At 42.0% G+C, this 15095-nt stretch overlaps 1 protein-coding gene across 1 annotated transcript in view; it reads left to right on the top strand.

The window, feature by feature from the left end:
* SDK1 (sidekick cell adhesion molecule 1) overlaps positions 1-15095 on the top strand; it is a 384821-nt gene that overhangs the window by 251222 nt on the left and 118504 nt on the right. The window contains exons 12-14 of the mRNA XM_062503303.1: positions 1399-1501; positions 2593-2769; positions 10709-10845. Coding sequence (XP_062359287.1) covers positions 1399-1501; positions 2593-2769; positions 10709-10845 — 417 coding nt within the window. The remainder of the gene's footprint in view (positions 1-1398; positions 1502-2592; positions 2770-10708; positions 10846-15095) is intronic.

The raw sequence follows: 15095 nt of genomic DNA, 5'->3' as shown, positions 1-15095 counted from the left end.
AGTCTGATCCAAGAGGCTCACCTGTGTTACTCCTAAGTGAGTTCAACTGAAGTGTAACATGGTTTTTACTACTCAAGGTACAAAATAATGATCCCTGAGCAGGGACTAAGAGCATCTAAAAATAATGAAGATGATGAGGATTAATACAGAAATGTGGTGGCCTTCTGTCCTCTCCAACATTTGAAGTACTGTTTTGCTGCTGCTGTGTGATGCATATTTGGCATTTATTAGTCCCCAAATTCTGAAAGCTAAATCAGCCACATTTTTCCTTTTGAACTTGGGAATACCCGAAAACATTTCTGGCAGTAACTGTAATGTATTTGTGTCTTGTGGCCATCGTGTTTATGTCTTATTAACAACATAGACTTGGTAGAAATATCAGGATGTTATAAATTAAATTATATCCAGGTGTACGGATCAAGTAAAGGAGATCCTTCCTGTTAATTCTCAAAGCTGTGGTTCTTACAGGTATTAAAGATATTTCCTGTTCAATGTACTGCATGAGGGGAAGAAAAACAGATATAACCTAACGTTTGTGTAGCAACAGCACCATTATAAAGCCAGAAGTCTTACATAGGTACATCAGGAGTAATGCTGAAAATTCCATGCTATTTAGAGTCAGCTTTTGATTTTGCTGATGGTCCCTTCTTGTGCATGTATGAGATATCACAGTAGATGCTGATTATCTCTGTAGGGATTTGGGACTTATTAACATTATCCACATATCTTCCATGCTCATCCTGGTCGTCTCCCTGCCTCAGCTGATGCTCTCTGCTGCTGCTCCTGTGTGTGACACATAATGGGGATCTTTCACACCAGATCTGGTTGCTGTAGTTACAGCAATTATTGTGTTCTGAGTCTCCAGGAGGGGCTTGAGTAAGGATGTTCTGAAACATTTGAGTAAACAACATATCTTTTTTATATGGCAGATTTTTCTTCCAGGTGCTCCTCCACTGTCCTGGAGTTGATGAAGTTGTAAGGTGCTGTTTAAGTTTACCTCTTTCTCGGTATTTTTCAAGTGCATTTTACTTTGCACAGATTTTCCTTGGTCTCGTTTGTGGTTTTCCTCATTTCCTGACTCAGTGTTTGCTTCCACACACTCCTTCAGACTTCAGGGAGTTGCCACAGACACTTGCACAAGCCAAAGGAGAGTTCGCAGAGCTTTTCCATTCCTCTCGTCTGGGCTCCACTCGTGCCCTGTGCCGCTGTGCCCGTCCTCACCCCGCAGTGTCCCCTGTGTCACAGCGGCTGCAGAGGGAGGGGAGCCTGCACAGCAGAGCCCTGAAGAGCAGTGTCCCGCTTGCTCCGAATGACAAAGGCTCCCTGGCTGCTCTCTGAGTGAGCAGCCACGGCAAAATGCTCCAATTTCACCTGGGCTGTGCCTTGTGCTCCTTTCAGATCGCACTTCCATTGTCCGCCCTCCCCAGGACAGCACGGTGATCAAAGGAACCACGGCCACCCTGCGCTGCGAGGCCACTCACGACCCCAGAATCTCCATCAGGTTCGTGGTGTCACTTCTCGTTTGTGTGCTTCATCCCATCTTAATTTTATAAGCTGTATGAATAACATCAGGTGAAAAGTTTTGGGACCCCAGATTTTCACACCAAACCCCTGATTACTGCATTATAAGGTTGTACACTGTATCATTAATCATATAAATCCCATCTTCCATTTCAGCCTTATGTATTATTTACAATGAGCTATGTTCCACTTCATGACTTCAATATAGCCTTCCATGATTTTACTGTCAAGGTTAATACACTATCAATAAAACCAACTTGTCAGAGGCTGATACTTAATGAGAGTAAAAGCCAAAGAGAAGGAGTAGGATTTCAGAAGTGTTTACTCTGGGGTGCATAAAAGCCACACCAGAGATTCCCATGTTTTTGGAAACAACTCAATAACTTGAGCTTGTAGTCTGTTCTAACCTTGTAAAGGAAACCAGAATTTGTCTGGACTGTTAAAATTTGAATTAGAGCATTTAGAGGAAACTCAAAACTTGAAAATAAATTTGCCATGAAAATTAATGTAGTCTGAAAGCAACATAAATGAAATAAAACGCAAGGAAGAGCTTGGAGAGTGCTTGAAGAGTGAACTGCAGAAAGAACTTCAGAAAGAGACATAGGAGTATAAAAAATTCAGTTAGAGTTGGGAAAATGTGAGTCTGTGGGCTCTCCACACCTCTGTGACACGATGGGAGGTGTGTTTTTGATATGTAAACTCTAGCAAACCTTCCACAAGTTTCTGATCCTGGCAATCCACTGTTACTGAGCCTTGGCAGAGCTGGGCCAACACCCACCATTAACTGCAGAGTTAATGTTCTGGTGGGGGTGAACTTAAGAACTTGGACATTTATGAGTACTCCATCTTTTCCTTGTAAAACACATAATATCTCGGATGGAATTACATTTTTCATTCTGATCGCTTGATCTAAAACTTAAATTTGTAAAAGGCACTGCTCTTGAAAGTAGCTGCAGGGGCCTGTCATTCTTAACATGTGGTGACAGGAGCTGATCCCTTCCAGCAGAGTTAAAATAAATCTGTTCTGGTGTTCTTACCAGTTATCAATAACTGAACCATTGCAATACTCAGGTACCTTTGGAAGAAGGACAGTGCTGTAATAAATCCATCCAGCAGTTCCAGGATCACCGTAGAGGAGGACGGGACCCTCCTCATCAGCCAGACGTGGTCGGGTGACATTGGGGATTACACCTGTGAGGTCATTTCTTCTGGAGGAAACGACTCCAGGACAGCTCGGCTGGAAGTGATGTGAGTACTCCAACTTAAATACTCACTACCCTGCCTTTCAGTCACCTTCGGGGATTTTTCTAGCATTTAATTCTAGGTGTTGTGGAGAGTCAGCAGGTCTGATTTTTTTTTGGTGTGGGGTTTTTTTAAAGGAAATTAAGGCTGGTTCATTGCTAATGAAATTGCTCTGAAATGCTCTGATCTCATGGCTGAGCCTGCTTTGAGCAGGAGTTTAGACCAGAGACCTCCTGAGGTCCCTTTAAACCTGGATCCTTCTATTACCCCATGCTGTAGGGCTTTCCCATAAAGCCCAGGTGCTGTGCTGTGATGCCAAGGTTTGAAAACAAGAAAATATTTTCTTCCTTTTAGTATTTTTTCAGTGTTAAACATTTATCAGAATAGCTGGTCCCTGGATGGACATTGCTTACTCTTGCATTCTCTTTATACATCATTTTTCAGGAGAAGAAGTACTTTTATGTATGACTTTTTTATTCCTATGGATCTTTAAAAATAAAAACAGGAAAATGTTTAAAGTGCCATTCAGTTCTGGAAATGGATTATAAAGATGTCATTACATGGTTCCATATTTCCTATTTCTGTCATTCCACTGGGGTGAAGTGCACTTCCATTTTATTTTTATCACTAAAAGCAACAGCTGTGGGTTTGGTACATGTGTGGAGCAGATCAAATGAAAAAAAGAAGGTAATGTTTTATGTAGAGTTATTTGTTTATTTATTTACTAGAGTAGTGCCGCATGCTTTAATTTAACTAAAATTTCATCTGTTTCTGCTGGTCATGCCTGATGTCTCTGAGAAGATGGCAGTTGTGTGGTTGGCAGTGTAATGAGTTCACCTCTGAGATTTGCTGTGCAGAGGGCTGTTTGATACAGCATCATTCTGACAGTGCCAAGGCTCCATCAGATGCCCATTTTCCGAGAGCGGTCATACATTCTTTTTCTAATTAAGCACTCCTCAGCTCTCCTCCCGGAGTGCATTTTACTGCTGGTTGGAATCCAAGAGCAGAAGACAATTCAGAATATATTGCTGCTACATAACCACACTCGTTGTTCTCTGAGGCGGTTTTTGAATGGAGGGCAGAAAATCACAGAGTAAAGACTGAAAAGAATGTTAAAGCTTGGACTTTGAAAGGAAGCTATAAATATGTGCTGAACACTTCAGCAGCAGGGCGGTTTCCTAATGCTGAATAGCAAAAGCTGCCCTGTGCAGCCCAGTACAGCACAGGGATTTGGATTTACTTGCAGTTCCCTGTTGACCACTGAGGAGCTTCTTTTATGGTCCATAAAATCTGGGCTAGAATTTGGTTGGGAGAGGCTCATCCTGTGTGCACTGCTGAGGCACCCCAGCTGTTCCAGCTGTGTTGGTTGGCTCTCCATGCACTGGAACTGCTTCTTAATCCTGTATCTTTACTTCCTTTGATGTTCTGCTGCTGATCGCCCATCTCCTGCTTTTCCAGGAGGAATTAAAGGAATCTGTCAGACCCACTCTTTCAGAGGAGTCAAGTAACTGATAAGTCACTCAATAATACATTGAATTGTGACATTTCATTTCAAAGCAGGGCTGCAGGTACTGCAGAGAACATTGCATTTCCTTGCAGCTTTCATCATTATCGTTTGGCTCAGCAGCACAGATCTGCGAGGAAGAGAGGTACACGATACAACAGGAGTGAAATGAAGAAGAAAATATGTGGAAAGGAAATGTCTGAAGTAAGGCTTAAATTAAATTCCAGCTTGTTCGGGAATGACAGATCCATAACATTCCCTGTTCTCCTGGATAATTCCCTCGTGCAGAGCATTAACAAACAGTGCATGCATGTTCCCATCGATGAGCACTTACACTTCAGTGCTTTGAGTAGCACTAATGTCAGACAAATGTTCAAAGGAGGCCTCTCAACCAGTTACACATTGAAGAAGTCACCAATGTGCCCCACATAGCCTTGCCTGACAACTCCAAATCTCTCCCCACCTTTTTCCCTCCCAGAACCAGCATGTTCCTCCTCCACCTCTGTACCCATCAAGAGGAATTCCCAAAGGCACAAATAAGTTTGTTACTGATTTTTGCTCAAACTGATTCGATTGAAAACCGTCAACCTTCAGGTTGTTTAATCTCTGAGTGGTCCAGTTTTCAAATCTCTGAAAAGAGGGGAAGAAAACTCTCTCTTCCTTTGCCTCCCCTTGCTGGAAGTCAGGCTTGGGGAGAAAGGTGGTGTCCCTTGCTGGAAGAACCTGCACTGATAGCATGGCACAGATACATTGGTGCTGCAGGCAGGATGGATCATCTTCCTCAGCATGAAAGAAGAAATAAAATATTTGCAAAGGAAAGCCAGAAAACTAATGAAGAACTTGCTAAAGTGCAGCCAAAGGTTACCTTGCTCATCAATTTTGCACTGATGGTACTTGGGCACAGAAACTAATTGCTAGTCAAGATACTCTATTCATTCATTTGTCTTCCCTCTAAATGTGTTTATTCTCCATGTACATCACTTGATTTGATTTGCATGAGGTAAAACATTTGCGAGTGATGTTTCTATTCTGCAAGAGATAGATTTTAATTTTACACTGACTTTGTTTTTCTCCTAGTAGAGTTTCTCAACTGCATATGAGAAACATTTGGTGATGAGTCCCTCGCTTCTCTTGCATCCTTGCAAGTCACAGGGCTTGATCCTGAAAGTAATTGCATGTTATGAAACAACCCAGTTTCATTTAGCTTCCTTTTATAGTCCTGTAAACACCGTCCTGAAATACATACAGAGGAAAAAAGGCTTGTTCCTAAAGCTGCATAAGCTGAGTTATCACCATGTATCACTCACCTGATGGGAAACTGTGCTGATTCCAGCTCAAAGAATCCTGAGGATTCTGAGGATGTATAAAATATGCAGAATTACCACGATCTGTGCCTGATGACACCTCTGCTCAATATCAGCCCGTCTGCAGCCTGTGCTAGAGGATCTCTTTGTAGTATGAATGTGACTGTAAAGTATGGTAATGCTGCGTTGTTGGAAAATCAAAGCCCTGTACAAGCCTCTGTTATGCCACAACATATAGTAAAATCTTTTAGGCTCTTTTTCTATGCAAAAATATGGGAAGGACAATGTAATACAAAAATAGGCAATTTGTTCCTGGCAGCAAGTTCATCTTCTTTCAGTTCTCTTTCATCAGAGAAAGAGCTATTATTGTTCTGTCTTCTTCAAAAGCAGGAGAGGGGAGCTAACCACTTATCATAAACCCCAGCGGGTTGCCAGGAATGCACAGTACTGCCTTTTTCAGCCATCTATCCATGAATTTGGATACACTTTTCACTGGAGTATTTATAATTGCCACTTCTTTCAATTTCTTCCCAATATATCCCATAAAAAAAATTACTGCTGAAATGAAAACCGGTATGACCAGTGCAGGGTAAGAGAGAAACATGACATCCCATTTCAAATGTAACTTGATACAGATCCCACATCCCTTGGTTCCAATAGCCCATCTCTTCTCCTTGAAAAGGAGAAAGCAGAAGGGATGTCAACCTTGAAAATATATTATTCCTTCCTCACTGAAAAGAAGGCTTCTATTTATTTTTCCAAGCTCTCTATTGAGATGTCATCCAAGAATCAAGGTTCACTGCTGAGTCTGAGTGCACTTGATACTCAAAGGAGAAATATCACCCAGAAATGCATTTGGAAATAAATGCCATTGTGTCTGTCATTGAAGGTATAGCAGGAACATAGGTGTTTTCAGCAAAAAGAAGGCATAACATTCAAACCCCTTTCTCAAGTCATCTCTAGATCTGAGCAGATTGAAATGGGAAATAAATGTGTGCACTCTGGAACTCGGCAACCCTTTAATTCCAAAATTTCCCCCTTGTTTACACACCTGTGAGAGACAAAGAGCCTCCAAACTCGGGGCTGCCTCGCACCAATTCTTCCTGCCTTTATAATTTGGAGAAGATTCTTTTGCAAGAGAAACTGCAAAGTCCTGAACAACAGTTGCCACGTGTGTTAATTTAAAGCAGGATAGACTTAGAGGAGCAGAGCCATCAGGGCTGAGTGCTGCTCTCCCTCCCAGCCTGAGCCTGGTGCTGCTATGGGCCCTGGCAGATGAACCCCTGCTCCTGAGCAGCCCCTGCCTGCTGCACCTGAGGAGGGAATCGCTCAGGAAACAGGAGCAGGGCTTTTCAGAAAGTAACAAGAAAACTTGTTTAATCTCCTGTGCCTTCTTAGTAATCCCCTCTTCAGTCACAGTCTCTCTGATTACCTGCTCTTGGACCATTTTTCTCAGAAGTCTCTCCAAACTGTGTCTGGTTTATTTTTCTCAGCAAATACTCTGCTTTTAGCTAATTTTATAAAACGCTTTATGTGTTTGCTGAGTGAATTTTTCAGCTGCCCTCTGGCAGTGATGAGCTGACTCAAAACATTAGGGTTTCTGTTTTGAGCATGTATCATGTGCAACTGGCTAATATTTCTCTCCCAGATTGTCACAATGACTTCATGTTCTTTTCTTGCAAATGCACTATTTTAACTGCTTTGTCAGAGTTCCCTCAGGTCACCTTGGTGGCAGTGCCATTAACCCTGGGCTTATCTATCAATTACAGATTTTAAAGTGTCCATGCACATATTTTGCTATCACATAAAATAAGTTATGGAAAACTTGCCTCCATGCAACTCTTCAGTATTAGAAAAAATGAGGTTTTAAGATACTCTATATTGAAAAGCTTCCATATATTTCCTGTTGGGCCTTCAGTGAACAGAAGAAAGATAATGATGGGGTTACACTTAATGTGTCTGGTCAAGGTCTGGTCAGTGCTCTGGGTGTTACTGCTTTAAGCCTCATCCACTTTCTTGGTGCTGACCAGTTCTAGGCTGAGGTCCTCCTCACCCTGAGAAAGGGCTGAAATTAGAATTCCCTGCAATAATTTCTGAAGTGTTAGAAGCAAGGAAAAATAATCCTCTTAAAGGAAAAATAGAAGCAACAATCTCTTTGGGGAATGTGAATATTCATGATGGTGGTACAGGTCTCATTTATCATCCCTTCCACAGGGTATGTGGTAGCAAATGAGAAGGAGACAAAGTGTAAGTGCACGCTAAAGTAGAAATTACTACTTATTAATCTCTGCTTTTGCATACTACAATCAGAGAGGCACACTCCTGTGCTGAAATGTCTTCGGAGCTTTAAATATTTATTTCTGTCCAGGTGTGTTTCTTAGGCACTTGCTCTGTCTGCCTCGAGGGGTTTAAGCCTGTGAGCAGCATCTGTTGCTGTTGAGTGCGGACACGTTTGGGAAAAGACAAACACAGTATTTGTGATATTTGTGATATTTGTGGATGGGGTGTCCTAGATGGAGGCAGCAGCTCACGCTACTCAGTCTCTGTCAGAACAGAAAGTGCCCATTTCCCTTGTGCTGCTGCTGATTGTCCTTGTCAGTCCGAGAGAATAATCTCCTAAACCCAAATCCTAAGCGAACAAAGGCCCACGTTTTAACTCAGTTTGTACATTTGAAAATCAGGGGGAAGAGGATGTTTCCTCTTCTTCAAAAGTATTCTAGGTCTTGTGCACTTGGAAAAAGAGACCAAGCTTTAAGTCTTTCTTGATTGTGTAGTCTCTATCTTCAAGTGAGCTGTTAATTGAGCCATACTAATGTATAGGACGTCAGGAGAAGTAAATACACACTTTGAAAATACCCATAATATATACCCGGAGTGCTCGTTTGCTGCCCAAAAAAGCAGATACGTGGGGATAATCTGCAGTGAGCTCCCCCTCAGCCATTCTTCCCACACTGCTGCTTTGTGGCCATCATCTTCCAGAAGGAGCTGGAGCCACAGCCCCTCTCTGAGCTCTTCCCCACAGGGACTGGTGATAAATGAAGTGGGGACTGGGACTTTTGTGAGCCATGTAGCAACAAGACGTTTCACTCTTCCCTTCAGTAATTACCTTTGCCAGCTTAATCACAAAAACTTTTCCAACCAGCTTGCCTAGGACATAATGATAAATTGTGGTGGAGGTTTAATGTTTATTATAATTTAATGTTTCATTCAAAATTAAGCAGCACACTCCTGTAGTCCCTGGGTAAATGGCCATATCTTACACCCCCACACTTTCCAGTGACAGCCACACTCTGTCTCCCAGGTCAGCTGCCCTCCTGCTTTGTTTCCAGGTCCCTCTCTTCCCTAAACTTGTTTATCCAAAATTTCACGGTGCCGTGTTCAAAATCTGCTCCCTTTGGGCCCGCACAAGCTCCTTGCTGTGCCTGATGTTTGTTTTAGTCCCAAAGTGGCCGTGTCTGAGCTGTCGGTGCACACCCAGATAGGAGTGAGAACAGTCAAGTTCAACTCCTCACCATCAAGGCATCTCAAGCAAGGGGTTTAATGAAGTTGAGATCTGAATCACACCCTGAGGTGTCATTCCATGTTTACTACAGAAAGAGCCTGGGGTCACCGTGCTGCTAATTTGGTTCTGCGTTTAAAGTCAAATGAGATGAGACAAGGCTTTGAGTCTCAGGTTTAGCCTTAGGAAATATCAACCCCTCTTGCCTGGAGAGAGGTGGGCAGGGAAGTGCCTTCTGTTTCTGGTGTCTCATTAGCTGTGTGTTTTTCTTGCCACTCTTTGGCTCTTCCAGCAATTTTTTTAATTTTTTTTTTTTTATTTTTGGTGCTAACTCCACAGTGTGTATCCATCAGAAACACGTAAACAAAAGCATTCAACGGCTTTAACAGAAAAATAATAAAACTATTGTCTGGCTCTCCATATGTTCTCCAATCTTCCAGTAGAAATAGAAATCCAGGACATATTTATTGTTCTGGCTTGGAGCCAGAGCCTGTATTTACTTTTGTGAGTGGCTGAGGAGTTGTGGTTTTTAAATAACTCTGAGCCTTCACTGGCAAAATACATCACAAGTAGGAATTACTGCATTTTTAATTTAAGCATGTGAGTGCCCTCGTGGCTTTCTGCTCTGGCCTGTGCTGTGGAAGGGTCACCCTCAGCCTTCCTGGGGAGGAGGGCAGATTGAACGGGTAAAAACTGGCCCTCCTTGCTTTTCCTTCACTCCAAAATCCTCGTTCTCCTTAGGGGCCAGGGTGGTAAGGAGCAAAAATGATGCTTAAGTATAATGCTGAAGAGCTTTTATCTCTTAAAACACATCAGCATTTAAGGGTTGCGGCAGAATTTAGTGTTCTCACTTCTGCAGCTCCCACTTTCAGCCAATGGGTACTAATAAAATGTTTTTCCACAAATTTCCTTTATGTGTAGAAATTACACATTTTAATTGAGCTGCTGTTTTATTTTTGTTTTTAAAATGTTTTATGTTGTATTTCCATGGGGTTTCTGCAGGCATTTTCACTACATTTTCTGGTTGGGTGCTTCCAAAAAAATTCTTATTGTAGGGAGGAAGGATTCTACCCATGACAGGATAAGCCTGAATCCGTGAGTAAATCAAGCTGTTCTGTAGCCTAAGAATACATATGGTAATTTTGATTAGTCGCTCTGTGTGGATAGTGTCAATGTCTTCTGCTTCCTTGAGTATGAAAAATTCCATGTTAAATCATATCTCCCATGTGTTTTACTGTTTATACGTATCACTGCTGTCACATTGTAGGACATCATTGTAAGAAGGGAGAAAAAGTGAGAGAGGAAATTTATTGACCAACTCGCTCAATCAAAAACAGGATGAAAATTGGCTTTTTTCCACATTTAACGACATGTCCATTAGCTGCTCTAAGCATCAGCCTTGGGACTTCCAGCATATTTTTTTTACCCCAAAATAGGATAAAACTGTGAAGAATTCCAAGATGTCTTTCATTTATTTAATTGTACAATAGCTGCCGGTGGTTTTATATCCATCATCACACGGGGCTGATGTCGCCAGCCTGTAAGACTGGAGCCGAATGAAACGTAGATTAATTTTTCTGTACTGGTTTATTTATTTACCCCCCCCCCCCCCCCCTTCCCTATTTTTTTTTTCCACAGTGAGCTGCCTCACTCCCCCCAGAACCTGGTGGCCACCCTGAACTCCTCCTACAGCCGCAGCGTGGTGCTCTCCTGGGTGCGCCCCTTCGACGGCAACAGCCCCGTGCTCTACTACGTGGTGGAGCTCTCTGAGAACAGTAAGTCAAATACTTCTCGGCCTCACGGTGCTCTTAATTCTTCCTTCAGACTCACCTCTCCCCAGAGCTGCTGACAAAATGCTGCTGCAATTTGCTACACGAGAGCCAGCCTGCACAAAGGGGTTTTAGGCTCAGGTGTTCGCACACTGACAGAGTGGAATGGCAGAGAAGGCTGAGATGGAGGGATGATTTTACAGGAAGGACTTAGTTCCACCTCTGGTGTTGCCAGCCAGACTTGAGGCACAGCAGCTCATTCATCAGTAAAACAGCAATGGTCAGTTTGTTCCTTTGGCTTTTTCTCCAGTTTCATGGATTTCTTGGTGCGTTCAGAGCCCCAGTTTCACCTAAAAGATGCAGAGGGTGGTAACTCAAGGAACTGATGGTCTGTCAAAGGAACAAGCTTGGATGTGGAGAGGAACCACTGTCTAACCTCTCTGTGGGCTCATATATTTTTCTCTGCTTTCTCTAGATTATCATTTTACACCCTTCCTTTAGGTAGTTGGTTGAGGATGCTTGAGTGCAATCCAAATATCAGACTTCCTAGGTTACAAACCTGGGCATTGGGAATTGCCACTTCCCAGTTTTATCGTGCTGTACACCAGGTCCTCTGTGGCTCTCAGTCTTCAAGGTTATTCAGGGACATTGCTAATGCCTCTTTAGGAGTTGATGGAAAGATGAGGTTATATGGAAATCAGTCACCTTGGCAATACTTTCTAATCTCTATCACCCTAGGAGCTGGAAATCCAAGCTGAACAATTGATTCCTGATGAAAAAATTAAGAGCATCACTTTTTGTGACATGTGGAAATTAGTCACTGCATAACTGAATGTGAAACAGTTCTGATTTCTGATTATCTGGAGAGCAGCAGTTTGTTTTGCCACATGGAGAGCTTGAGGGGAATCTTGAGTTTCAGATCACATACAAGCCTTTTGCTTTGCAGGCTGGAGTGCATAACTTCTGAGATGTGGAGGTCCCAGAACCGATGATCTTGACAACTGTTAAGAAAAGTGCAGGTTTATAATCCTAGCAGAAATTCAAAGTCATGCCCAGGACTGCTGTCCTTAAAATAGCTCTTTTCAAGCAAAGACTCCTGATTCTTTTGTAACAAATGAGCAAGAAAATCCACAATCCTGCACTCATACTCCTCCTCTACCTTTTTATCACCACCTTCCTTTTATTATCACTCTCTTCTCCTTCCCTCCCATATCTACAGGCCAGTAACTGCCTGTTTTTCTTCTTTTCCCTCCATGTCTTTCACCCAAGGATGTTGCCCTTCTGCTCCTTGTTTCCCAGTGGCTTTGCTGATGACCAGTTAGTGAAGTCCCAGTCTGGGAACATGATGCAAAGGTCCTAGAGCTGGATTTACACAGACAGCACAGAGGTGGCAGAACATGTGCACTTGGGTCCTGCAGTGGGCTGCATTGACTGGGACAAGTCCCTAAAAGAAGAGGCAGCTCATTCAGTGCCAAGAGAGTCATGGAATTGTTTCACTTGGAAGGGACCTTAATGATCATCTCATTCCATCATCTTTCTTGTGTCATGGAGGAGTTTGGAAGGTCTTCAAGTCCTTTCTACCAAGAAGGCTTTGCACTTGTATAGGAATGGGGTAGATGTGCCATCAGTTTAGAATTAATTCACTGAAATTGGTCTAAGGCTCAGCCAAAATCAACAGAAGTTCTTTGGAAAGCATGCACACAATCCCCGAGAACACCACAGGGTCCTGTGAACCACTACTTGCTCTGTGATAGATCAAATAATTTTGGCTGATGTCATTGCAATCTGCCACTGACAGGGTCTCATTGTCCCAAAGCACAGGTCTGTGTCCTGCCACAGCTCAAAGCTGCAAAAGCCAAACACAGGCCAGGTTTGTTGTGAATTGAGCATCTTAACTCCCAGATTTATCCCAGGTCTTGCTGTCCTTTAAATTTTTTGTCTTTATTTGCTTTGCCTTTATGTACAACGTGTAAATGATCGCCCACAGAAGTAGAACAGGGAAGAATCTGAGCCCTTGGATATTCCACTGTTGCTGTGCTCTCTTGTTCCATATGTACAGAATAGTACAGCAAAGCCAGCAGTGACTTTGGATTGGAACACTGTAATGTCTGCACGCTGTCACTGGCTTGTTTTGGTTTCTATTTTCCTGAAGTGTTTGTTTTTCAGGTTTATTTTGATCTCAGTGGTGTGTGGTTAATATTTAGCTTCTCCGGACCTCCTGGTCCTCTGGAAACCATCACCTTCCCTTTGTTCCCAGCCATCCCAAGCATTGTTTGTGCACAAAGCTGGCATTCAATGTTGTGTAGGTATAGCTTGGTCTGATATGACTGTGCAGAAACACTCTTTGCTTTTCAAAGACAATTTCTGTTTGGGTTTTGTGCTGCAGAAGGAGTGACTGTCAGGGAGACAGGGAACATCCTCCACAAGCTCTGTCACTGTCACAGCAGTGCAATGTGCCTCCCATCCCAATCCTCCTTCACTTTCAAACGTGAAGGAGGGACACCAGAATTACAGTTTATTTTCCAGTCAGCAAAGCTGCACAGATTTTGTTCTGTGGAGTTTGAATGTTCAGAGTTGGAGTGTTTTGGTTATAGATGCTTAAACATAGCCTTGTTTTGTTGCTTTTTTTTAACTGTTCTGTTTTGGATAACTCTCTCACAGCTTTAGGATCCATAATGGGTTTTGAAGCACGTACCATAAATGAATACACAACAGTGTCTGTTGCAGAGAAATAGCTGAAGAGCATTAAAAATAACGAGTATAAATTTCAGGGGTTTAATTACCAGCTGCATTAGAGGGAGGCGTGTCACTCCACCTGGCATGGATTAGAACTCCTTTTCATTAATATCAATTCAGTAAAGAGATACAAAACCCTTATTTTAATTAGCGGGGGGAAAAAAACAGTGGCAGATCGTGCACATAAATTGCTGGGAATATGAACGACTCTAGCCACCTAATTTTTAAAAGTAATGTATTTGGCACAATGCAATGATTCTCAAAATATAAGCATTCACAGTAGACTGTGTCTGTGGGTGACTTGAGACATATGGCCAAAACATTTGGGGGCAAATTTATAATCTAATTTGAAAAACACAGTTCCAAGGAAACACAGTCATTAAGTATTCCTGCCCACACAGAGCCAAGAATGTGAACCTTGATTTGAAATAGGATTTTCAAATAAATAGTACCATGCACTGCTGTCATTTGCACTAATATAATTTTGGATGTTTCATGACCTGTTTAGCCCCGTTGCAATTTACCTCAGAATTCCAATGAAGTATCTTCATGGAGTTAGGAGGGGATATACTTATTCTATTCCAGAGAGGTTTAGACTGAAGGAATTAATCAAAAAATATTCTGAATAGTCTTTTAACGGAAGAAATGAATTAAGACTTATAGAATTCTGCTGAGGACAATTAAGATAAAAGCTCATTTTTGTTTTATTGTATTCTGGGATATCTGTGCTGTGTGAGGTAATGATATAACTCAGATTCATCACGTTGTGCCAGTGAGGAGATAATAAAAGCTCCTGTGGAAAGTATCTCTAAAACCTGTGTATTGTCATCCTGAATTTGGTACAAATAATCAAATAGCAAATATTGAACTCATTGATAAATCTGCAAAAATCAAAGTAAAACTGTGTTGTCGTGATTGCGAGTCAGATCTAGATATGATAATTTTAAAATATTCTTTTTTTCAGACCTTGTATAGGTCCTGCCAAACAAAGGGTGAACCATTTAGCTTTCATTTGGATTTTTTGCTATATCAGATTGCAAAAAACAAAGGTTTGAAAGATGAATTCAGTGAATTCCAGCAGTACAGCAAATTCCTATGCTGCCATCTATGCAAAACCCCTGGAGAAAGAAAGAGATGGATAAGTGTTCCAAACCTGAAAAAATCAGCTTTCTGCAGTAGATCTGATCCGTAATATCAAATTGGAAATGATTTTTGGGGAAATTACAATTAATGCATGAACTGTAGGGTAGACAGTTTAGGGAAGAAATGCCTCTTGGCACATAGCCAGAGTTATTGAACGCATCACAAGCACGTCCAAAAATTCATGACAGGAAAAAAAAAATTTAATTTCTAAAACCCCAAAATGACATTGTAAACCAGAGAACAGCCTGTGAGATTCGTCATTTCCAATAAATTAACTTGGAGAGGCAATCAGAGTTAATTCAGAATGCCCAATATTTGTAAGACGACAGACAGCTCAACATGGAAGTTGTTCAGACAGCGACAATTACGGGGAAAGA

The sequence above is a fragment of the Cinclus cinclus genome, chromosome 16 (genome assembly GCF_963662255.1).
Source record: "Cinclus cinclus chromosome 16, bCinCin1.1, whole genome shotgun sequence".
Classification (NCBI taxonomy): domain Eukaryota; kingdom Metazoa; phylum Chordata; class Aves; order Passeriformes; family Cinclidae; genus Cinclus; species Cinclus cinclus.
Note: the sequence above shows the minus strand (reverse complement) of the source record. Positions and strands in the feature narration are given on the sequence as shown.